At 44.2% G+C, this 23,720-nt stretch overlaps 1 protein-coding gene across 1 annotated transcript; it reads left to right on the top strand.

Annotated features, from left to right (window-relative positions):
• Positions 1-8,507: 8,507 nt before the first annotated feature.
• bmal1a (basic helix-loop-helix ARNT like 1a) lies at positions 8,508-23,017 on the top strand. Its single transcript, XM_068739819.1, has 19 exons — positions 8,508-8,622; positions 11,476-11,539; positions 12,324-12,471; positions 12,771-12,791; positions 12,958-12,990; positions 14,060-14,089; positions 14,608-14,765; positions 15,811-15,890; positions 16,095-16,187; positions 16,467-16,584; positions 17,088-17,237; positions 20,334-20,580; positions 21,291-21,397; positions 21,706-21,856; positions 21,935-22,014; positions 22,129-22,237; positions 22,370-22,463; positions 22,689-22,782; positions 22,860-23,017. The coding sequence occupies exons 2-19, from the start codon at positions 11,494-11,496 to the stop codon at positions 23,015-23,017; spliced, it is 1,917 nt and encodes a 638-aa protein (XP_068595920.1). The 5' UTR covers positions 8,508-8,622; positions 11,476-11,493.
• Positions 23,018-23,720: the final 703 nt, after the last annotated feature.

The following is a 23,720-nucleotide window of genomic DNA, read 5'->3' as shown; positions in this document are numbered from 1 at the left end:
ATAGCTGTCAATTTTCGAATACCATTACAATTCACACAAGTGCGCTGTTATTCTAAGTGTATTATGGAATGTATTCTCTTTTTAATATTCTGATTTTAATATTCTGGTTCAAAATACCCAACATTTGTTTGGAGCAGCAGGATGTTGCAGATATTCCTAATCATTTGCTGGATAATTTGAATTTAACATCAGGAAACTCTATATTCCAGCATCGAATTTTCGGTGTGTTCGACATTTCCGTCTCCCACATATCTACGTACGTCAGGAAAGAGCGAGTAAGTGAATTTAAAGAATGCTGAAAACCACTTAAACACAACTCGAAGGCTGTTCGTGTTCGTCTTGCTGTTTAAAAATGTCTCAACGCTGCCATCTAGTGACAAATTATCACACAGGTCAAACTACAGCGCTGCAGTTTGCTGTTCATGTTCATCAGGCCGTGATGGCGGTTTGGCTGGGTGGACACTACCTTTATAACTGTTGATGAAAACTGACATTATTAAACTACTTAGAAAAGATAGAAAATAAACATAAAATCATTTAATGCAAAAATGCAGTGATTTAATGTCCTAAAATGAGCCAGCGATGGTACAGCATAAGAGAGAAGCACGATTATCTTCCATTCATAAAAAGAAAAATACTAGATTACATTTAATCAAGCTGTAGTTTCTGTGGCATTAAAACGATACATGCCTTTGTTTATTATGCTGTATACCACATATTTCTACTTTTTAGAATAAGTTTAATATAGATCAGATCAATCACGTGTCCAACATTTTAAATGGAGTCAGAAGAGAGTAAAAGTCGAGGGTGCAAGTTGCAGGCAACTCTGGAATTTGACGCAGTCAAAATTCTGACAGACAAATCAGTTTTACATTGAAAAGTAAAACGGATTTTCCTGATTTTCCTCTTTCATTTAATTACACATCTTTATACAGGTTAAAAACACACAACATGCATTTATTTATGTACAACACACACACGACATCCGACCCGTGACGCGGTGTCCTTTCATCCGCACGTTCACATCAAGGGGCCGCTGCATTCCGTCTGCGCCCGCCTGCCATTGGCTGCCTGACATGTCCGTCATGGTCTCCCATGGCGGACCTGCGTCTGATTGGCTCGACGGGCACCCACCGCGAGAGGATCGATGCCATTGGTTAAAAAACTAGGTTAGTGGTCCGACAGGCATGACGGCGAAGAGAAACTGGGTCACCGGTCGAAAATCGTTTATGTCACAGTTCTGTGGGCTGGTGGTACACATTACACGCGACTTCCGATGGATACGCAAACATCAATGACCCCGCGGTAAGTATAGGACGACATCAAAGCCTGTCTGTTATTGATATTACGCGTTTAGAGATGTCGCTTCGCGTTTAATGCGTGATGAATGTCGTCGATGTTTTCCCAGCGACGTGGTCACGTCAACGAGCTTCTTCTGGAGCAGCAGCGACGCTAGCTCGCTAGCTCAACTTGACAGTTTCATAGCTAGCAGCTGGATGCTAATTATTAGTCAAGGAGACTAGATGGTGTTAAAGGACTAAAAGCAAAGGTGTAGGTGTGTGTGTGTGTGTGTGTGTGGGGGGGGGGGCATGTTAAAGGGCACACCGTTTCTTCGACAGCATCTACCCTGCTGTGGCTTGAGTAAACAGCAACGTGTGGTTTCCACCCATTCACATCTGAGCTAGCTCGATAACATCGATGAAGAAATGGCGTGACACGGTTATTGGAATTAACAGCGGAAACGTGACGGGCGCCCCGTTTCTGCGGTGCCCAGTGTTTGGAAGATGATTTTCGGGTTCGCATTCTGCACCAGTTCTTCCATGGATGTATTCTTGTTGCTTGTGGTAGAGGGATTTATATTTCTAGAAAAGACATTTTAATTTGCTTCTCTTGATGATTGTTAAATGTATCGCTGTTGTGGCTGTAATAAGTGTAATAAGTGTTTTTCTCATTCTCTCCGATCTGCCTCAGCAACGATCTAATCAGCGTTAACCTTCACATCTACGACTACTAGACGTCTACTTTGGACCTCAGACTTGGCCTGAGGAGTGCTGTTGTTTTCATCCGTAGACGGGGAGAAGCCCACATTACTGCTTATCTCCACTGACCGCCGTTGCCATAAAGTCCTTTTGATAAGTGTAGAGTTGGCTGTGATCAATTCGTAGAAAGGCCATGAACTATTCTGCTGATCAAGAAGGTGGAGTGAAGGATAAGAAAGATGAAAAGCAAGTGAGAGGGGGGAAAAAAACTAGTTCAGAGGTCTGAGATTGGCAAAACAAAGCAACAAAATGTGTAAAAAGACTGTTGGGTTGTTCATTTTGTATTTCATTCAGGAACCTCTGGACCGGCCCATTCCACTCTTTCCTTCCTTCAGCTGCGATCATTGCTGAAATCCACTAAATTCTCTCATTTAGGAAATCGGGTCATCCTGGATCTGAAACTTCTATCAAAACTCGTAACAACATTGTAGGAAGTGGTGTAGCTTTATTGGACTCTTCAGTCATTGGCTAAGAATCAGGTATTTTCCAGGATTGCACCTATTTTAGCCAATCACACTTCACAACAGGTGAATAAATACCAATACCTCCTTTTTGGAATGGTGGGAGTTGAAAATGCATAATTATTATAAACATGCTTATGAAAATCACTTATCGATAGAATTTGGTGAAGCTGGAACGTATAGTTTGTGAGAAAAGGACTAGAAATGATTATGGAAATGAATGGATGGACTCAATGGAGGAACAAACGCATGCTTATGAATGAATTCCCCATCATTTTTTTTATCTCCGTTATTTTTCTGTGAATCAGTAGCTGCAGAAATGAAACATTCCCGTTTGATAAGGTTTTCAGCTTTATCGCCCAAGAGGTTCGTAATCTAACCGAAGTCGTCATATTGCAGTTCGATCAGGATTTTCCATTGTAAAATAAAGTAAGAATCTGCTGGAGCTGGCAGACGGCATGAAAAGCATTCCGTGAGATCCGATTCGATTGTTCTTTTTCAGCATATCAACGAGGTTAATGGTACGTACATGTTGTCCTGAGAGGAAGTCGTATAAAGCCAGGTGTGAGAGAACACGTTTCAGTGTATTATTGCTGATGCAGACGGGTGATTCTCATGAAATCAAGATTTAGAAGGTGTCAAGCATAAGAATTTTTAACATGCCCTTGAATATTATTTTTTCTTGTACATATAAGATTATGGGGTGAACTAACTAAAAAGTAGATTTTCAGAATTTAAAAAAGATATCGCCTATGTGTTTATTGACATTTTTTAGATGACAAATTATAACAAATTATCAACTTAACATTACTTGAAATATATGGTTAAAAATGATTATTTTTGGCCATTGTTACAGTAGACTCTTATTACTCATGCTAAAACCTATATATAACTCTGGAGAGATACATTTTAAAATGTTTTAATTTAATGTAATTTCCTATTAATTCTCATTACCGAAACATTTGTGAGGATTTACAATTGTGTTTATTTAATTACTTTTGTAAAAGATAACATACACACTTTGTATGTATCGGTCACAACATAACTAGTGTGGTATAACTTGTCTGTATATTTTAAAACAAAATATGATAATATAATTATTACTTAATTTGGAAAACAAGACCAGGTTGCGGTAATGAGAAGGCCATGTCGGTAATGACGATCAATATTTCGGAAATGAGAATTATATTAACTTTGGACAGTGGGTCTGATACCCAACCATATTTGACACATTTAAACACATACCATTTTTAAATGAATGTTTATTTCATAAACCCCACAAAAGCAAGACGCCTCCCGTGTGTTGATGACTCCTGGCTTTGAGGATGTCACCTGATGAATCTTCAGCGTCCCAGGAACAGTTTTTAGATTGGGGGGAATTGATTCACTGCTGGTATTTATCTCCTCTTCTGACACTTTAAACAGAGTCACTGATCAATTGTTCTTCAGTTGATCATACAGACATTCAGCATTTGGGATACTGGTCCCATACAACACTATTCTGTCTGGCAGATTCTTTAAAGCCCTATGCTTTGCCAGCCTGTCTTTCGCTGACGCCCTTTTCTTTTCACTTGATGCTTGCCTGCAACAAAATACCGTACTTGAGTATAACATTTCATGAAAAAGATTGACACACAGAAAGATAGAAATAGATTGTTGAATAGAATGAGCAAGAGTTATAGTGCATTCCCTCCTTTATTGGTTTGTTTCTCATTACCGAAACATTGTATCGCTCCACCGCAACAGGCCCTCAACTGTTGCGGTGTATGATAATGGTGTTGCGGTGTATGATAAACGGTGTTGCGGTGTATGATAAACGGTGTTGCGGTGTATGATAATGGTGTTGCGGTGGATGAGAATGGTGTTGCGGTGGATGATAAACGGTGTTGCGGTGGATGATAATGGTGTTGCGGTGGATGATAATGGTGTTGTGGTGGATGATAAACGGTGTTGCGGTGGATGATAAACGGTGTTGCGGTGGATGATAAACGGTGTTGCGGTGGATGATAAACGGTGTTGCGGTGTATGATAATGGTGTCGCGGTGTATGATAATGGTGTTGCGGTGGATGATAATGGTGTTGCGGTGGAGGATAAACGGTGTTGCGGTGGATGATAAACGGTGTTGCGGTGTACGATAATGGTGTTGCGGTGTACAATAAACGGTGTTGCGGTGGATGATAATGGTGTTGCGGTGGATGATAAACGGTGTTGCGGTGGATGATAAACGGTGTTGCGGTGTATGATAAACTGTGTTGCGGTGTATGATAATGGTGTTGCGGTGGATGATAATGGCGTTGCGGTGTATGATAAACGGTGTTGCGGTGGATGAGAATGGTGTTGCGGTGTATGATAAACGGTGTTGCGGTGGATGAGAATGGTGTTGCGGTGTATGAGAATGGTGTTGCAGTGGATGATAAACGGTGTTGCGGTGGATGATAAACGGTGTTGCGGTGGATGAGTGACTACGAACGTTTATGCTAACGTAGCTAGTACATGATGTGCTAGCTAAACTATTCTTAGCTGTTAATATTTAGACCACAATTGGGTATATAATAATAATAAATAGAATCATTAACTTTTTTTAACTTCAAAACTTCACGTTTCGGTAATGAGAACTAAAAAGTTGTGGAGCTACTTAAACATACAAACTTTGAAATTATATCTGCAGAGATAAAAACAACAACGGCTTACCTGGTAGCCATCTTGAATGTTAGTCAATACTGTCCCCTCCAACAAAATTCCTTGCAAATGTAGGTTTCTTGAGGACTTAAACAATGATTGAAAATTGTTGCGTAGAATGAGAAAATGAGTCTTGGACACATTTTTATTCCTTGTTATTTTCACTAACTTTACTAATATTCTTCAAAGACCACATGTCTCTTCACTGTAACTGTTTATAGTATAACATGCACTAAAGTTTATTCTTTTTTCTCTTTCTTAATTACTAATATTTCCATCTCATAGAACCCAAATCCAGTTATGGACACGTTGCGGTAATGAGAAATTTACCCTTAAATGTAAATAAAAACAACAACATTTATCTTTATTATGGTAAATTATAATCATGAGCAAATAGTACATTAAGATATGTCTATAATGGTATCCTTATTATTTTGATAGCATTAAGTTTTATAATCAAAATGCTTCATGCCACCTTGTTAGTCTGGTTTTGCGAGAATCACCCACATGCAAACAAAACACTGACATAAAGCATCTTTTCGTGTCAGTGGCAAGGACCAATATGTTCATGTTTTTGATAAATAAAATGTGATCACTGCATTTCACTGTCGACTGGTCTCGGTTATTGTCACGCCCTGGTAAAGCACTCAATTATTGGTTTTGCACGTGTTGAAGAGATCGGAAGTGTTAATTACTGAGCTTTAGAAATGCTGTCAGGTGAATTCTGAACCCTGAGGGACAGTCTGAAGCCACTGCTGTTGACCTCTTCTGTTGTCGAACAGATGAAGCACAAACAAAGGCACCATTGTTGGAGATCATTGGGAGAAACTCACTGAAAGTGATCACATTTAATTGAAATTACGTGACTTTTAATGTTCAACTTGCTCTTGCCAAGTTGAACATGGAGAGTGGTTTAATCAGGAGCTTGTTCCACTGTGGCAGCAGATTCCAGCTGCCTCTGATCCAACCAACCTGCACGAAACTATTATCATGCATGTTGAAAAGGTGCACAGATGTCATAATGTATACTTTTATAGGAATTAAATGATAAAAATCAGACTATACATTACTATTGTCATCATAAAAACACAATTTTGTTTTTTTTACCGAGGGTTTCAATAAGATATTTAAACCCTGTTTGATCTGCTGTTGCCATGGGAGCTATATCCTTTGCAATGTTTTATGCAAATGTGTTTTGATATGATTCTGTTAGCAACGGCTGCATAGCTGAAGCGCCTTTCGGTCTTTTTTTTTTTTGAGCCATCCAGTCTTCATACATAGAAGAGCGATTATATTAGAACTGCTCTACTTTTCTGTGTTGCTCTGCGTGTACATTAAAGGTCTCACGCTGCGTGGACAAGGTAGAGATGTGGCTGAATTCAATGTATTCAGGGAGAGCATATTAGCATTCAGGTTAGCGAATGTGTTAATCTGAATGGTGGAACGTTACACGAGGCCGGTGATCCCCAGGGATGTGCCAGCAACCTGTTGCTCATCTCCCTCTACCTTAGTGAATAAGGACCTTCCTGTTAAACTCTTGATATTTGCAATTTGATCACTGATGAGTCTTACCATACCTGTTTGCTTTCTTCTCCTCATTATTGTTGCAAAAGGACCATTGTGGTTTTTAATTGGAACACCTTTTAAACGACATTTTGTTCAAACAGCAGCTGCTGGAAGGTTTCTCGTGTTTGAAGTAAGGAAGGTACTGTGAGCTTTAATGTTCTGTAGTGTGCATCACAGAAATCAATAATTTCAAGACTGACTAGCCAAATTAGCAGGAAAAAATGCATGAACTCTGCCAAAAGTGGTCTCTGCTGCACCACCCTTAATGGATATCTAAATCACAATTCAATTCATTTCCATTATACAACTGTGAGTTTCTCTTTTAATCCTGTTTTCACCATCAAGGCTCTTATCCCAGTCTGATGAAGCTTTTTGTGACTGACGAAACCCTTGATTGACTGAACGTCTCTTCCTCCTAATCGGCGTTGGTGTCGTTTGGTACATAAACAGGCTTGCTGTTCTCTTTTCTTCCTGACCCTGAGTGGGTGTAGAGTGTAGAACTGGGAAAGAGTTGAATGAATAGCTTGCTGACTCACTGACGAAGTAGAAGTAGGTGGTGGAGGGAAATTGAGGCTGCTAGTTCTGAGACCACAGACACTGGCTGACCCAGTTTCCCTTGCAGCCCCAGTTCCTTTCAGTGTTAAATCATGACGGTGGTTTTCCCCTTACTCGCCCCGTCCTGATGCGGCATTCTGCTTCTCGGCTTCTCGTCCGTTTCTATTCTGTCACCAGTGCACATTTACCCTCCTGTATTCCACCGAAACCGACAGTCCACCTTTGGTTCTGTCTGAATTCTTTTGTTAAAGCTAATTCAAGCTTCTCATTATTATAAATGTTAGATTGTAGGAATGCACAGATTTACTGTAAATATGCCTCTTATTGAAGCAGCAAATAAGATGCTATGTACTACCGTGTACTGCTGGCAGTGCCTTTTGTTTGTTTGTTGTGTGAAATCATATATAATGCAGGTACTTTCATGAAAATATTTAGAAGGTAAAATAAGACCCTTTTTTTTTTCAACCGGTGTCGTGGTGCTTCAATTAGCTAAATCAGAAATAAAATAAAAAACAAACTGTACAATAATATCTTGATTTAATTCACTCCATCTTCATCATTTTTTCTTCTCACTGCCCTCCTTACCGCTCGCTTTCTTTGGACCCATCACTTATTATAAGCAAATACAGGGAAAAACGCTCGTCCATGTCGCGTCAGGACCTGGAATCGTGCTCGCATGCTTGCCTCTCAGAGTTATGCGCTTATCTTAAAGCAACATTTTGCTTGCAGGCTGGCCCGTGCGTCAAAGCGCCCGTACGTCGAAGCGCCCGTACATCAAAGCGCCCGTACGCCGAGGTATTCCGATACTTCCTCTGAGAGAATGGAAGGCTGCAGGCCTCACGATGCTGTTGGAGCTTGCAGCAACAATCAGCAACCCTTCTTCCAATTAGAGTGGGCATTTTTACATTTGCCTTCATTTTCAATACCAATGCACCCCCCCCCCCCCCCCCCCCCCCCCGTCTGCGCAGTAGTTCAGGGGCTGCGTACACCTTTCTTCATTCAACAATGATCCCGTTTTTTACTTGTGCAATAAATGTGTTGCTTTTCTTTGACTCATCTGTGTTCCTGGTTATAGTTTGGTTTATTCCATTTGGTTTATATTTGTCGATGTTTTAAAGGTTGGATTAGTTGACATTTCCTTTGATCTCCTGCCAGGCGTCGACGGATCCCACCAGCTGCTTAACGATCCGCTCTTATCGGGGCAGAGCGATCACATTGAAGTGAATGAAATTTGGCCGTCCTGAAACAAGCCAGAGCCAGACCAGACTGATCCGGACGGAACCGGGCCCGAGCAGGACACCTGTTCCAGTTTGCTATCCAGGTAACTAAAGCAGAGTCCTGCTCCCACTTATTTTTCATTTTGAGGTAGCCTGTCCTGAAAACGAGTGATGTCCCTGGGCGCCATTGCTTCTGCTCTGTTGATTGTCACTACCTCGTATCAAAAGCTTGATGATCATTTTATAGATTGTTTGAAATGGCGTGCTTTTGTAAACTTCTTGGAGTACAGCAAATTGTTACTAAGCAACCAAATGTTTGTGAAATCGGATGGCCTTCTACTCACAAGTGGAGAAGGAAATAACATGGCGGCAGTTTGCAAGTTTGCAATGTCCAAGTCCACCAGGGATTTTGGAAGGATATTTCCGTCTCCGTTATGCATCCATGTATTTATATTTGAGTCAGAGAAACATCCAAAGTTCATTGCTGTTGCGTTTCTGCACCGGTGACCAGAGGCACTATGTTTCCAGGCTGTCCGTCCCGTTTCCACCTCGGAGACAGACAAAGTGAGACTCGGGACGAACGAGTGAGATCTGTCCATCAGTCAGTTCATCCCTCTTTCATGTTTTGTGTCTGGAACACAAATATGAATGTTATATATTATATATAACATTCTACATGCAACAATGAAGTACTGAACTGGTGCCCTTTGGTGTGGTAAAATTTGAGTATTTTTCTATTTAATTTTATTTATTTATTACTTCACCGAGGCTGGGGTTACGTAATCACCGGTGTTTGCTACTTTGTGTGATTATTAGCAAGCTAACTCAAAAGGTTACAGACGGATCTTGATGAAATGTTCAGGAAATGTTGGGAATGTTACCAGGAACAGATGATTACATTTTGGTGATGATCCAGAAGAGATCCTGGATTCTGGATCCCTTTGAAATGTTCAGTAACATTGCAGTCAATGGAGCGTCAAAATGTGTTCCTCAACATCTCGGTTGATTATTGACCAATGTTTATGGAATTTGACAGTCATGTAGGGTGGGGGCCTATATCTCACAACTTTATCTGGATCTGGTCCAGATTGAGGTCAGGAAAATATATTCAATTTTAACATTAAAAACTCCATTTACGGATTCAAAAATCAGTTAAAAATACACATCGACTCTGATTCACTTTTACTTTTCATGGTTGATGTTTAAAGATACCAAGAACAATGTAGAACCTTTGATGATGATCCAGATCACCATGTGGATGGTGTAAATCCAGTTAGGAGGGAAATGAGCTGCTTGGCAGAGGCCTGCGCTCTCTGAGTGCTTTTCTAGTTTTGTGTTTGTTTTTATGTTTTCATTGTTCACACACAGAATAAGCAAACCATGATCAGATGATCGTTTCCAGGCCATAGCCCAACAATAAAGTAAAGTATTTTTCACGAAACCTATTTTATTTTAAGCATAATGATCAGGCCGTCATAAATCTCCTCCCAAAAGGTTCTAGTCAACTTATCAGGTGAAAAAAATAAATTTGTCACAAATGTAATGTATTTAGATTTCTCTACAGCATTGTGAGGTCAAATAGTAAAATCATTTTTCTTAAAGTGTCTGAGTGCTGCAACAAGAGCCGGTCTTCATGACGTCTTTTGTACGTTTGCACTGAGCAACCTGACAGTGGAACAAAGCAGCTTTGGGTTGCCCGTATAAATAGTAAGCCGACTAGCCGTGAGCTTACGAGACATGATGGCTAACACTTCAGCACAGATCCCTAGTATGTGTTGAGTAGTGATTTTAAATTTAACTTGCGACGTCGTGTGTGTGAGCACGGCAAAGACGCTCCAGTCACCGTTTAACAGTCTGCGTGAACGGTTTTCCCGGAGTCGACTGCTTCGGGAGGGAGGGAGGGGAGTTGTAACAGCTGTCGGGTCACCCTGACCCACCCTGGGGAACTCGCTCAGCAGTGAATGCATGTTTGTTGTGAAACCGACCACTGGAGTTCCTTTCAGAGGCAGCTAGCTTTAGCCTCTTTGCGAGCAGAATGGAAAGCACAATGTTGAATAAATGTATGGATGAGAATCGAGTTACTGTTCCAGATGTTGGCTTGGGTGTTGCCATTCATTTTGATGACTTATTTTTTTGCAGTGTATTGTGATATGTACTACATTATATTACAAAATACTTTTTTTTTGACATTGTATACAAAGAAAATGTAGTAAATACATCAGGTATTTACCATTTAAAATATTATTACTACACTTTATCACCCTTTCAATAATAATAGCAGTACTGTTTATGCTATTCAGTTTAATAGTAAAAAACTAATTGCTGAAATACTTTATAAAATAGAATATGAAAGGACAAGTATTTGTCTTGCTGCTGCCAACAGAAACGGTTTCTGGTCTGTGCCTCCGGATTCAGAATAATGATTTCAGCTGGTTTACACAAGTAAACAAAGTTCGTTGGTTTACAAGTGAAGGGCGAGTAGCTGAGGAGGAGACGTAGGGAGGGGTTCTGTAGGTTTCGTTTCTGGAGAAAAACACAAACATTTCAGTATTTTTGAAACATTTAATTATTCATTTCCATTGTTGCCATTTGAAGTACGTCATTTTTGGTTGACATTTCTAACGGAAATTTCCAGATTTGAACTCAAGCAGTTTTGTTTTTGTTTTTTTTAATGACTTAATTTACACATCTGTTTACTGGAGAGATATTATGGACAAAATTGAAGCATTGATTTTTTGTGGATTTCTTTTAGAATTGATCTTTCTATCAGATACTCAACAAAAATTGTGTATTAACAATTTTTTTGAGCCTTCTATCGGTGTTCAGTGAAACGCGCCCTTGTCAGGCGATCCACAGTGTTCATGCTTGTCTTTTGCAGACTGCACGGTTACAGAATGACCTCCCTTCTGCAGGAACGGTTAGTTCTTTTCAAACACAATGCATTTGTGTGTTCACAGTCGAGGGCTCACGAGTGGATGGAAGGAGATGACTTTAGCACAGAGGCTGTGATGAACATCTGCGGTGAGTGACCTTTTTATTGGGCCTTTTATCAGGAACAGTCTGTCCAAAAAGAGCAGCTTGATCTCGGTAAAGGTAACACGACTGATGCCTTACCTCGGTTGTTACTATATTTACATATTTGAGCACGCGTCTAACTTCTAATGACTTATTTTCATGTAAACCCAGTGATCACAAGGTCACAATAATAATAATGCTGTATTATTAGTAGTAGTATATTACTAACGCTACTGGGATTTGTGCTCGTGGTCGTTTTGGGTCTATGGGTTCTACAGTCAGGTCTCCATCGTTTCATCGTGTTCGGGTCAGGTCAAACACACAGACGGCCGTTACGTTGCCATTGTACGATATCGCTGCCTGGTTGGTAGTGACACAAAACCACCATAATAGTGTAGAAACATGGGAAAGGTGAGTTTTTCATAATATGGGACCTTTAATGTTCTCGCACCCCCTACAAGAGTAATATCTCATATGAAGATGAAGAATGCAATTTATGCAACATTTGAGCAACACGTTTATTTTATTTTTTCTTTAAAAGGTATTTGAAAAAATAATAAATGCATTTAAATGTTTAACCATTAAACATTTATTTATTATATTTACAAAACTGCATAATGGAAGGTTTCGATCCCCCTCCCCTAAAAGGTTATCTCGCGGCCCCCAGTCTGGGATGCCTGGTATAAAAATGAAAATTCCGTGTTCACTCATCTGCCGATCTGGCAGTTATTCCTGAGACACTCCCTCCTCGGCCAGTTCTCAACTGTTCCTGAACTCCTGTCCTCCGCAGATGACCTGATGGCAGACCAACGGATGGACATCTCGTCTACAATGACTGACTTCATGTCCCCCGGTTCTACCGACCTCATCTCCAGCTCCGTCAGCACACCTGGCATGGACTACACTCGCAAGAGGAAGGGCAGCACCACAGACTACCAGTAAGGATACGCTGACGGAGATAAAGGCGAGATGATGTGAGGAGGAAGTGATGAGAATCAAGGGATTTCAGAAAGGCCTTCAGGAAAGAGTTGGTGTGTCGAGAAAGCGAATCGGAGCCGGTCTGGCCTCGTTTACCTCTGGGCTGATTGTGCTGTTACGCCTGCGATTTCTCTGACTGTCCCTAGTGTGTGTGTGTGTGTGTGTGTGTATATATATATAAATGTGCTTGCTATACTACAGTCAACATTTCTCACAATGCTGACACAAAACTAATAATTGAATTTGTGTTTCTTTGCAGAATTGATGGCTTCTCATTTGAGTAAGTTCAAAAACGACTCCCTGTTAATGGCTTCATTGCAGCAGCAAGTTTAATTCATCAAACCTGGACATATCAGCAACCCAACCCAGTGAAATATGAAATAGGGTATACAACAAGCTGTTTGTGCTCTCTGACGTTCTTGCTAACGCTCTCGTCTTGCCATCAGTGACATGGACCCAGATAAGGATAAGCTGGGGAGGTAAGAAACCGTCTTGACCTTTAAAGCGACCCCTCAAACCTTCGCTATTGTCATGTCTGCTGCCGTGTTTCCCTTTAAAGAAGTTCAACCCAACTTGAACGGCTGGTTCTCCCAAACCATTAGGAACATATGTTCCGACTTAAAAGAAAAACAAAGCAGACGGATTTGGCTACACTTGTGAAAGATTCCGTTTCTGGAGAAGTCTGACAGCAATATGGAATTCACTTTTCAGTGGCCACATTTAAACGTTTCAGCTGCAGCTTCGTTGCTCTCATGCTTTCTGTGAATAATTCACTGACCACACGTCAGCAGTTCTCTCCGGCGCTACATTCTCCTGGCGGTATGAGAACTGCGATGGTGCCACGCTAGGCAGGAAAATGTTTCCATCATTGATAAGTTGTTTGTTTTAGAGTCCTGATTGAACTCGACGGTCTTTGTGAAACGTGATTCGGTAAACGGAACATCATGCTCTCATGCTTTTCATATCACTTCTGTTCTGCCCAGCACACAGTCCCTTGTTCCTTTAATGAATGATCAGTTTTCTAGAGCACAGGTTTAGACGAGACGAGACAAGGCGGCATGTTCCACCGGTGATTGAATTCACCTGGTTTGTTTGCGTCTGGCTGTAGAACTCTGAAAAGCTAATGAGATATCAGTCGAGGTGGAAAAGCTGTTTTTGACCCTTGAAGCTCTGTTTTCCGGGTTTAAAAGTGAACTGCGATCATTTAAAAAGTGTTCATTTCGAAGCTTTGTTTGTCTTAAACGTCCTCCTTTCAATCTGCTTTGAGAGAAACGTGCGGCCGGCAGGCATTTGAAAGCCTTTCCATTGTTGCAGCTTCTACCTGAGTGGTTACGAGCGGTCGACTCAAAATGTCTCTGAAGACAGATTTAAGTGTTTAATTGTTGTATAAGATTTGTTGCTCTTTAAACAAGAAATGGGGTTGAGAACGTAGCACAGTCCATCTCCTGCCTCTGATCCGTTCATTTACCCTCAAACGTTAAAAAGATTGCTTCCTGTTTGATGTTTTGCCCTGCCTAATATTCATTTAGTATTCGTTTGTGTTTTCAGTGACCAACAGGGCCGGATTAAGAATGCCAGGTATGAAACCGTCTTTGTGTTCTCTTTTTCTCCTTCCCCCCCCTGCCCCCCAGTCTCTCTTACAGGAGGGAAATGTCACTGTGTGATTCGGGACAGAGAGCGCTTTGTGTAAGGTGATCATATGAAACTTTAGACATTCCGGCGTATAGATCCGAGCATTATGTGGAACCGAGGGACTGTAGGAGCAGACCCAGTGGGGCATGACGAGCCCCTTCACTCTTGTGTGGAGTCTCTTCCCTTCAGTCGCTGCTAGTGACGGCAGGGCAGACCAGCCGGAAATCTTTCTGCAGATTTTCCAACAAATAAATGCCTTTTCATTTTTGGAGCGCAGCGTTCTTGGTGTTGACCTTTTTATGCTAGATACGTCAGAGGTAATGCACCGTTGGTAACTAACTTGCCTGACCTTACAGCCCAGCTGTGCAACCAGAGCGACTTTATTTGGATTCACCAAGATGGGGAGAGAGGGCAGCGATCGCCCTCAGATCGTCTACTAATGTCTGGTGCTTCTTCCTCTTCAGAGAGGCTCACAGCCAGATTGAGAAGCGGCGCAGGGACAAGATGAACAGCTTCATCGATGAGCTCGCTTCGCTGGTGCCCACCTGTAACGCCATGTCCCGTAAGCTGGACAAGCTGACGGTCCTGCGCATGGCTGTCCAGCACATGAAGACGCTCAGAGGTTAGCGCCCGTTGATCACCGCGAAGATTCAGTGTGGGAAGGTAGAGGGAAGCGAGAGAAGTGAAAGGGGAAGTAGGATTAAAACTAATATTCCTGCAGAAAAAGGAATGGAAAGGATGTTATAATAGCGATAATCATTCAGTGTTCATATACAGTTTTACATGAGCCATGAAGAAAATGTTTTAGTACGCGCTGCTTTTTGATGCATATAATTATTTATCAGGAATCAATGAGTAGACTGGGGGGGAGTAATACCTCGACGTACGAGTAATCCGAGATACGAGCCAGCCTGCCAGCGATATTTGAGCTATGAGCAACTTCCAGATGCTCCAAGTGGGCTTCACTCGTTCCATTATTCTGACTCTGACTCAGCACTCCGTCTTCATCCTGCTGATGCTGTATTTCTGAATGTTCTTTGTAATAAGTGATGGGTCCAAAGAAAGCGAGCAATAAGGATGGCAGTGAGTAGAAAAATACACGATGATGAAGATGAAGCATGAAATGATCCATCAACGTGACCGTGCTGTCTGTGTTAAGAGAATTGGCACGCCAGTACGAGCGGAGTACATCAACGATATGTGCAATAACTACGGCATCCAGGCATGGACCAAATACATTACAAGAAGGATGCTACAAGAACACAAAGCCTTCCTTCTATTACGTCTAAGTTTATGTAAAGTACAATTACTGCATAAAGTGTCTCCGTACTATCCAACTCTTCCGCTGTCAGCGCTATCTTCTGTCGCGAAGGTAAACCTAATAATAAAACCACGTTTTATATTACAGTGATACTGTATATCATTTATTCTTTCATTGTGTCTATCTATAAAGCAATTAAAAACATTTTCCATTGTTATCAGTGTTGATTTGAGTGTTTTTTTAGACGCCGTAACGGATAAAAAATGTTCCAGATATTTGATATGGGAAAAATATATTTGACATACGAGCGATTTGAGTTACGAGCTCGGTCCAGGAGTGAATTATACTTATATAATACAAGATATTAGTGTACTATAGCACGTGTCTGTTGCTTGTTTGTGTGCAGGTGCAGCCAACCCTTACACAGAGGCCAACTACAAGCCCTCTTTCCTCTCAGATGATGAACTGAAGCACTTGATACTAAGGGTGAGCAGCATAAAACAGTTACTGGTGTCAGACGGGCAGCTCACTTCCTCATTCCTGTCACTGATTGGTCTCGTCCTCCAATGACGATGCTCCAACAACAAGCTCTGCGTTACGGAGCTGAACCCTATTATGATCACGTTCTTTTTGAGGATCAGACATTAGTGAAGTCCTGTGTTTTCTTCTCTTGCTTTCTGGGTAATGCAGGCTGCCGATGGTTTCCTGTTTGTGGTCGGGTGCGACCGTGGAAAGATCCTCTTCGTGTCCGAATCCGTGTACAAGATTCTCAACTACAGCCAAGTACGCTGACAGGAACGCCACGAAACAACCTCTCATGTGTTTCATAGCTAAAACGTTTTACGTTGTTGGCCAAATTGTAAACTGCACAACACAGAAGTGACTCCTAGAAGTTCTCTCCGTTATTCATCATGTTTAACCAGCAGGTCGTCACAGTTTTGTCCACGACCGGATTATTCTGTTTACGGAAGAGAAGCAGAACCACGAGTTTAACTAATGACGCTTTTTTTGTCCTTTCTTCAATATTTTCTTTTACTGCTTTTTTTTCCTTCCGTCAACCAGAATGATCTGATAGGTCAAAGCCTTTTTGACTACCTTCACCCCAAGGACATTGCCAAGGTCAAGGAGCAGCTGTCCTCTTCTGATACGGCTCCTCGAGAGAGACTCATCGATGCTAAAAGTGAGACCAAATAAAAACTGTGCTCCGCCAAACTCGAGGCTGTTTTCTGAAAGTATTTCTAGTTTATTATTGTTGTTTAGACGTCGATGCAAACCTTGTGCTTTGCTGCGTAATTTATCAATGGTTTGTGCTGTAAACTAACATTTCTGAGCCAGAGCTTCTGCATCGGCAGCTGTTGTGTAAATGGCATCTGAGAATCTATATTTTCTAAATCAGGGAAAAACAGTATTTTGTAAAGTAGAGAAAATTGAATGAGCTCTTTCTTTCAGGACTTGTATTATATTGGTACAAAAGAAAGCAGGATTTGGCCATTTGAGACATCAAACTCATGGCTGCAGTAGTAAAATGCATTTCCCACGCGATTCCTTTCATTTGTTACTTTTGTGTTTGGGTAGGTTGAGCAAGGATGACTAATTCTGCAGACAGTACGAGAAACGTTTTGAAAGCGTCTTGCTGGGTATGACACGGTAAGAAACGATGTGACCTGCTGCTTCTTACTGCAGCGGGCCTGCCGGTGAAGACGGACATCACCCCCGGTCCTTCGAGACTCTGCTCTGGAGCCAGGCGGTCGTTTTTCTGCAGGATGAAATGCAACAGACCCTCTGTCAAAGTGGAAGATAAAGACTTTCCATCCACCTGCTCCAAGAAAAAAGGTACCGTGTGTAGTTCTCGCATGAAGCTAATGTCAAAGAAGAAGCCGATCCTCTTCCTGCCCTGACGCACGCGAGGCTTTCTCTGCTTATGAAAACCAGAAGCCTAATTTCCTGCTGTTCCTCTTTTTATTAAAAGCTCATCCTTATTATATCAAGGAATCACGCCCCAGTTGGCCTGAGACCATGTCCGTTACACAACCCAGGATGTTTGCTTCATTAAGTCTGACAATTTATTAATTTAACCACATTGTTGATAGCTGTCTAAAACAGCCAGGCATTCTACTCAAAACTACCCCCCCCCCCACTGCTGGACTTTGTTCCGGTCTGCACAGGAGTAATTATATCTGGCCTATAGTCATGTAAGACAGTGGAGTTTGTAGGGCTGGCTCTAGTGGTGGGAATAATGGGAGCTGGCAGGTTGTGGGGGAAATGAGGGCTATTCACACCTACAGCCGGAGATGACAATTATCCATTGTCCTCAGAAAGAGCAAGGAATAAACGATTCTGACCACGTGAATAATGGCCAGTAGACAGCGACATGTTTGGTGTTGTACAAAAATGGAGGTATCGTAAAGGTGCTGTTGTTGTTTTCACTCCTCTTTAATAAAGGAGTGTGATTTTAGCATTTTCACTTTCAGATAGATCCCGCACTCATATACTGGATAGGCTAGTGTTACCATAGTTACAGTAATCCCTGAATAAATATTTACACACATGATATATAATACTGCTTCCATGGGGGTTTGCCGGCGGGGGTAGTTAAGTGTGTGAATTCCACCTGAAGTCACGGATGTTTTGAGTCCTGATCCGCTTTGAGTCCAGACCCCAAATGAAGCGTCCCAGGGTGGAGGGCCGCCCCCCGTCTGAGATGTGGTGCAGTAGAAAACGCACCAAGTTTGGTTTAAGATGGGTTAGGGCTGCGTTCACACCTACCTAGAGGCAGTCTCGGCCATCCTTCGTGCATTTACATACGGCTGGGACAAATGCTGACATCACAGGAATTCAGCCTCGCGTCAAAGGAAGCTGTCAGTCAAGCCACGATGCTCCTAATCTGGCGTTATTCAGATTAACATGAATTAACTGGCCACTGGTGACGTGCTTTTGTAAAACTGTAAATGTTCTCGTTGAATTTGGGCACTTCCGGCCTCCATCCAGCACGTTGCATCATCTGAGCCTGGCCTGAGAGCAGATAGAGCAGATGGAGCAGATGGCCGCCGGCGTGCCGCCCTGCTCGGTGGCTGGCGGGAGGAACTGGAGTGGAAACCGCACGTCTTTTATGGTCAGAGGAACATTTGCAGCCCGTTCAAGCTCAGTCACGCAACGCCAGGCATGCTGACTCGCCATTTATGTTGAATGAATTTTTAGGCTTCAGCTGAATATTTCATGGAGGAAAACTTTGTTCTTCTGGTGTCGTGGTTTGTAGAATTGGAGTCGTGTCGTGTAATAAACTGTCTTGGCGTCACCGAGGCTCTGGTGATGACTCGTTAGCTCAGTGTTGATTACCTTTGCCATTCATTTAGGACACCTACACGCATTAGGAAGAGTTAATATAAAGAAATAAATAAGATCTGTTGCTAGAACTGTCCTGTTCTCAAATACGAGGCTCATCACGCTCAGCGGGGAATCCTGCAGAATCTCCCGTCCTGTCAACGTGCACAACTCCAGCCCAAACACCGTTCGGCCTTGGTGCCCGGATGCAGGCCGGTGTTTGTCCGTTCCAGTCGGTCGGTGGCAGGCTGACACTAACAGCCTGCTTCCTGTGAGTCCTACCAGCCGTCGATGCTGGTGGTGCCGGGTGGGTTCAGGCTTTCTACGGCAAGTCTGTCGGCTCGGTACACAATCAGTGTCGGTTTGTACTTAAAGCAGAGGCAGGTAAATGCAGCAGTAGCTAAATAAACCATAAGCCTTTTATCTTTAATGAGGTAAGACTCCTGAAATGATGCCTAAAATACATTGTTGAAACGCAACGTGGTTATTGGAACGTCTCAATGATTGTCCTCGCCGTTCTCACTTCAGCCCAACCCCCAGTGTCTTCTGCCTGATGTTCTGTCCTGTTCATGTGAGGCGCTCAAGTTTCTAAGAACCTCGCCGTACGAGGTTGATGCTCTTTTTTTAATTATTATCATGATTATTATTCTGCGCAGTCACCTTTTCATGAATGCCCTGAATCATGTTATTATCTAAAGTAATAGTTGTGTCTTTAAATTGCGCGCTGACGGAATCAGACTGGAGCAAATGGAATCCGGCCGGTCCTCACTCAGCGGCGCCGTTCCGTTCCGTCGGTAAACCAAAGCCCACTAAGCGAAAACTTGGCAGACATTTTGTGTTGTCATAAACATAAACGGGCTATTTATGCTGTACATGTGATACATATTGATCCTGGTATATATATAGTGTGTATATATATAGTACATCCATGTTGTGTTGGGTGGTTTTATCTATTTATTTCTTTAATTCTATTGTTTTCCTATCGGTCTCTGCTTGGAGCGCCCTCTCATCGATCTCGGCCCTCTCATTGTTGATTTCCGAGCGGGAGGGAGAAGTTTTTTTTTGGAACTGATATTTTATATTTGGTACCGACGCTGCATCTGAGAGGAAGATGCGAGAAGAATAAAACCTATTGGTCCCCTTTCTGTGACTGTTGTTACTCTGATGGCGTACGTAACGGTACGTACGTACTCACTCACAACGCCGCTCTCGCCAGCGTAGCAGCGATTCCTTGTCGCTAAACGCGTACTTTTAGATTTGGTAAATCCGTCGTTCAGTGAGGACAACCTGCGTCTGCGTCTCAAGGTATTAATCATGTAAAGCAAACGACTAGAACACAAGGTTCCAGTAACATGCTGCTTTTTAATTTCCTGTTTTAGAACATTATAAATGATTATTGTGTTAAACCTAACAGTGAAATTAGCAATCTCAAATGTGGCTTTCTGAGTCTTGATTTTGAATTCGAACCGGTTTTATGGTCACAGTTCAGACCTCTGTAAGGTGCAGCTCCCTGAACTCTATCGCCCATCATCCTCTCTGCATGCGACGGGCCTCCCGGTTCATTACCAGTTCTAACCTCTGACCCCTTTCTACTCCTCTCATTTGCAGCGGACCGCAAGAGCTTCTGCACCATCCACAGCACGGGCTACCTGAAGAGCTGGCCGCCCACCAAGATGGGCCTTGATGAGGACAACGAGCCCGACAACGAGGGCTGCAACCTGAGCTGCCTGGTCGCCATCGGCCGCCTGCACCCACACATCGTCCCCCAACCCAGCCTGGCAGACATCAGGGTGAAGCCCACGGAGTACGTGTCCCGGCACGCCATCGACGGAAAGTTCGTCTTCGTTGACCAGAGGTGAGACACAAATGCTCCGACTGAACCTCACATCGTTCTTTGGCTGCCGAGCGAGAAGCGCTTCTTTTGTTCGTGTCTCTCGTGTCTCTCAGAGTGCGGTCGTTTGTAAACGTGGCTCAGTCCAGACCGCAGTGGTCTAACTGTGGATGGATTGGCCCGTTGCTGTAGTTACGTGACAGCAAGGAGCTGTTTAGCGCTGATTTTGGTGCCTGTAGCTTCTCTGGGAGTCCATGTTGGCGCCATCTGAACTTTAGACTTTAGACGTATTTAGCCTAACCAAGTCACCCAGGCTGCATGTCCTTTGAGGTGGGAGGAACCCAGAGAGAACCCAAAGAGAACCCAGAGAGAACCCACACAGACACGGGGAGAACATGCACAACTCCTCACAGAAAGGCCCCGAGACAGATTTGAACCAGTGGCCTTCTTGCTGTGAGGCACAAGTGCTACCCACTGCGCCACTGAGCTGCCCTATTGTCGCGTCTTCCTTTTTCGAACGTTGCTTTATGGCACTGGCGGCTGTCCGCCACTAGTAGGTGCTGCAAACCACATTCAGCCATTCACACACACGCATTCACACTGCTGTGGGTGTCTCTCACAGCAGTGTCTCTCCATTGTCTGGGACATTTATTCTTCGTGATCCTTACGCAGCAGATTTTCAGGAACACTGGTTGATCTTTAGAAATCTAAATAACGTCTGTGTGTCCCTCCAGAGCCACCGCTATCCTCGCCTACCTGCCCCAGGAGCTGCTGGGAACCTCCTTCTACGAGTATTTCCATCAGGACGACATCGGTCACCTGGCAGAGTGCCACAGACAAGGTACCGGTCTTTTTAACTTTGCTTTTTGTTATTGGTCAAGATGTATAACCTCCATGCACATTTTATCTGTGAACTGTAGCCATCTTTCATTTATGCTAACCTCTGTTTGCAAGGCATTCTGGGATTTTCCTTCTACCTCTCCTTTTTGAGTCTGCGTCTGAAAGAGAATTTGTTTGGGAGGCTTGGCGGGCCTCTTGCCCTCCTTCCCCTTCAGAAACGGGATGATCTGCCCCACATGGGGGGGGGGGGGGGATTGGGGGCTGAGCGGAGAACAGGTTGCTTGTATTTACCTTCGTCGCTGTCCACAGTTCTGCAGATGAGAGAGAAGATCAACACCAACTGTTACAAATTCAAGATCAAAGACGGCTCCTTCATCACGCTGAGGAGCCGATGGTTCAGCTTCATGAACCCCTGGACCAAGGAGGTGGAGTACATCGTCTCCACCAACACCGTTGTCTCGTAAGTAGCCGAGGGCCGCGATGACGCGTCGCTGCGAGACCCCAGAACCTTCGTACACGAGTGTGTTCATCCCCCCAGGGGTCCGGTGATGGAAGGGTCCGACTACCCCCAATCTGTAGCCTCCCCACAGAGCATGGACAGCGCTCTCACCTCGGAAGGTAAAATGCTGTCTCATCGCAAGCCGCGACCTCCGCTCACATCTTCCCGCCATTGACCGTCTCCTCTTGTTCTTTGCAATGAATGAACCCCCACCCCCCCTTCCTGGCCGGTAGGCGGAGGAAGGCGGGCGCTGCAAACGGTGCCTGGCATCCCCGGCGGCACGAGAGCAGGAGCCGGCAAGATCGGACGCATGATTGCAGAGGAAGTGATGGAGATCCAGAGGTGAGAGGCCATGAGGCGGACTCCTTCCACTGTGTGTGTGTGGGGGGGGGGGGGGGGGGGGGGGGGTGAAAGGCTTGCAGGTTGTTCTGGTCCAGGTGAAGGACTTCTCTAACCCCCCTGTGTCCCCGTCAGGATCCGGGGCTCGTCCCCCTCCAGCTGTGGCTCCAGCCCTCTGAACATCACCAGCACCCCCCCACCCGACACCTGCTCCCCGGGGGGCAAGAAGGTAAAAACAAAGTATTGAAGATCTGTGAGCTCGGCCAGAGCCAGAACCGCACCCTGGTGGTTCGGCTCGGTTCTGCCGCACTGTTTCATCGGACCCGTGTTCCGCTTTCAGCTCGCCGTGAGGGCAGCAGACTGCTTAAATGTAACGGGAGCAGAATTGCTTTGTGCTTCCCGAGTTCCCCGCTCAGACGTTTTCAGCTCCGGTTTGTGTGTCTCACGCCTCCAGATTCAGAACGGAGGGACACCTGAGCTGCCGAGCACGGGGCTCATTCCGGGACCGGATTCTGTGGGCTACCCGTACTCCAACCAGTCCATCATGAGTGAGTCCTGCACACGCTAGACACGCCACGCCTCCTGGCTGGCATTTTCCTCTCATTGGTTTCTTCCATGCCTCCAGGCGATAACTCCCACCTAAGCATAGACATCATGGACGACCCCGGCTCCAGCAGCCCCAGCAACGACGAGGCGGCCATGGCCGTCATCATGTCTCTGCTGGAGGCGGACGCCGGCCTGGGCGGCCCCGTTGACTTCAGTGACCTGCCCTGGCCTTTGTGAGAAAGCTGGAAGAGGAGAAGCAAAGGGAGTTGGGGAGGCCCCCCCCCCCCTCCTTGGCACCATAGCCACTGATGGAGAGAGTTTAAATTCAGGCTGCATGTTTCCTGCCCCCCGTACCCAACGACTCCGACTCATCATTCCCCGGAGGCGGACGCGTCAGCCTGAGTTTTATATGAAATCATGTTCAAGATGATCCTTTTTTGCAGCAGGCGAGGCGCTTCATCGCTCAAACGACATTCCGGCAGGTGGAACCCGAGGCGACGGCGGCGCTGATGGCGTAAACTCGAGTCTGTCGGGGGGGGGGGCTTGGTGCCAACCTGCTGCCGCTTGCCGGCCGGCTCGCCATCACTGGATCATGAGCACGCGGCGGCCGGCCTCTGGACTTGCTCAGGAGCTTCTCAGAGGTTCCGTTTGCTCGTTTCACATTTTAACACATTTTCCTCAGTAAGCTCTATTTTCCCGGAGGAGGAGAGCTTTTGGTATTTGTCTTGACTTTCAAACTGTTTCTAGTGAATGTCTGCCTAAAACTACCTGCAGTACTTCAGTCTGAAGTACGCTCTAATAAATGTTCAGTCAGTTTGACCCAGACTCACCAAAATGGAGACAAAGGACTGGGGAGCAGGCGGCGGCGGCGGCGCCACCCGTCCACTGGGGTCATGTGACCTGTGCATCAGCCACCAACATCAAACGCTCCTACCCAGCC

The sequence above is a fragment of the Brachionichthys hirsutus genome, chromosome 5 (genome assembly GCF_040956055.1).
Source record: "Brachionichthys hirsutus isolate HB-005 chromosome 5, CSIRO-AGI_Bhir_v1, whole genome shotgun sequence".
NCBI classification, from domain to species: Eukaryota; Metazoa; Chordata; class Actinopteri; order Lophiiformes; family Brachionichthyidae; genus Brachionichthys; species Brachionichthys hirsutus.
This window is presented reverse-complemented; position numbering and strand designations above follow the sequence as displayed.

Excerpts from the sequence above, each read along its gene's own strand:
- bmal1a (XM_068739819.1), top strand. The coding sequence starts at position 11,494 with ATGGAAGGAGATGACTTTAGCACAGAGGCTGTGATGAACATCTGCG. Across the intron at positions 21,857-21,934 it reads TCCACCAACACCGTTGTCTC|GGGTCCGGTGATGGAAGGGT; the intron begins GTAAGTAGCCGA and ends TCATCCCCCCAG. Across the intron at positions 22,783-22,859 it reads CTCCAACCAGTCCATCATGA|GCGATAACTCCCACCTAAGC; the intron begins GTGAGTCCTGCA and ends CCATGCCTCCAG.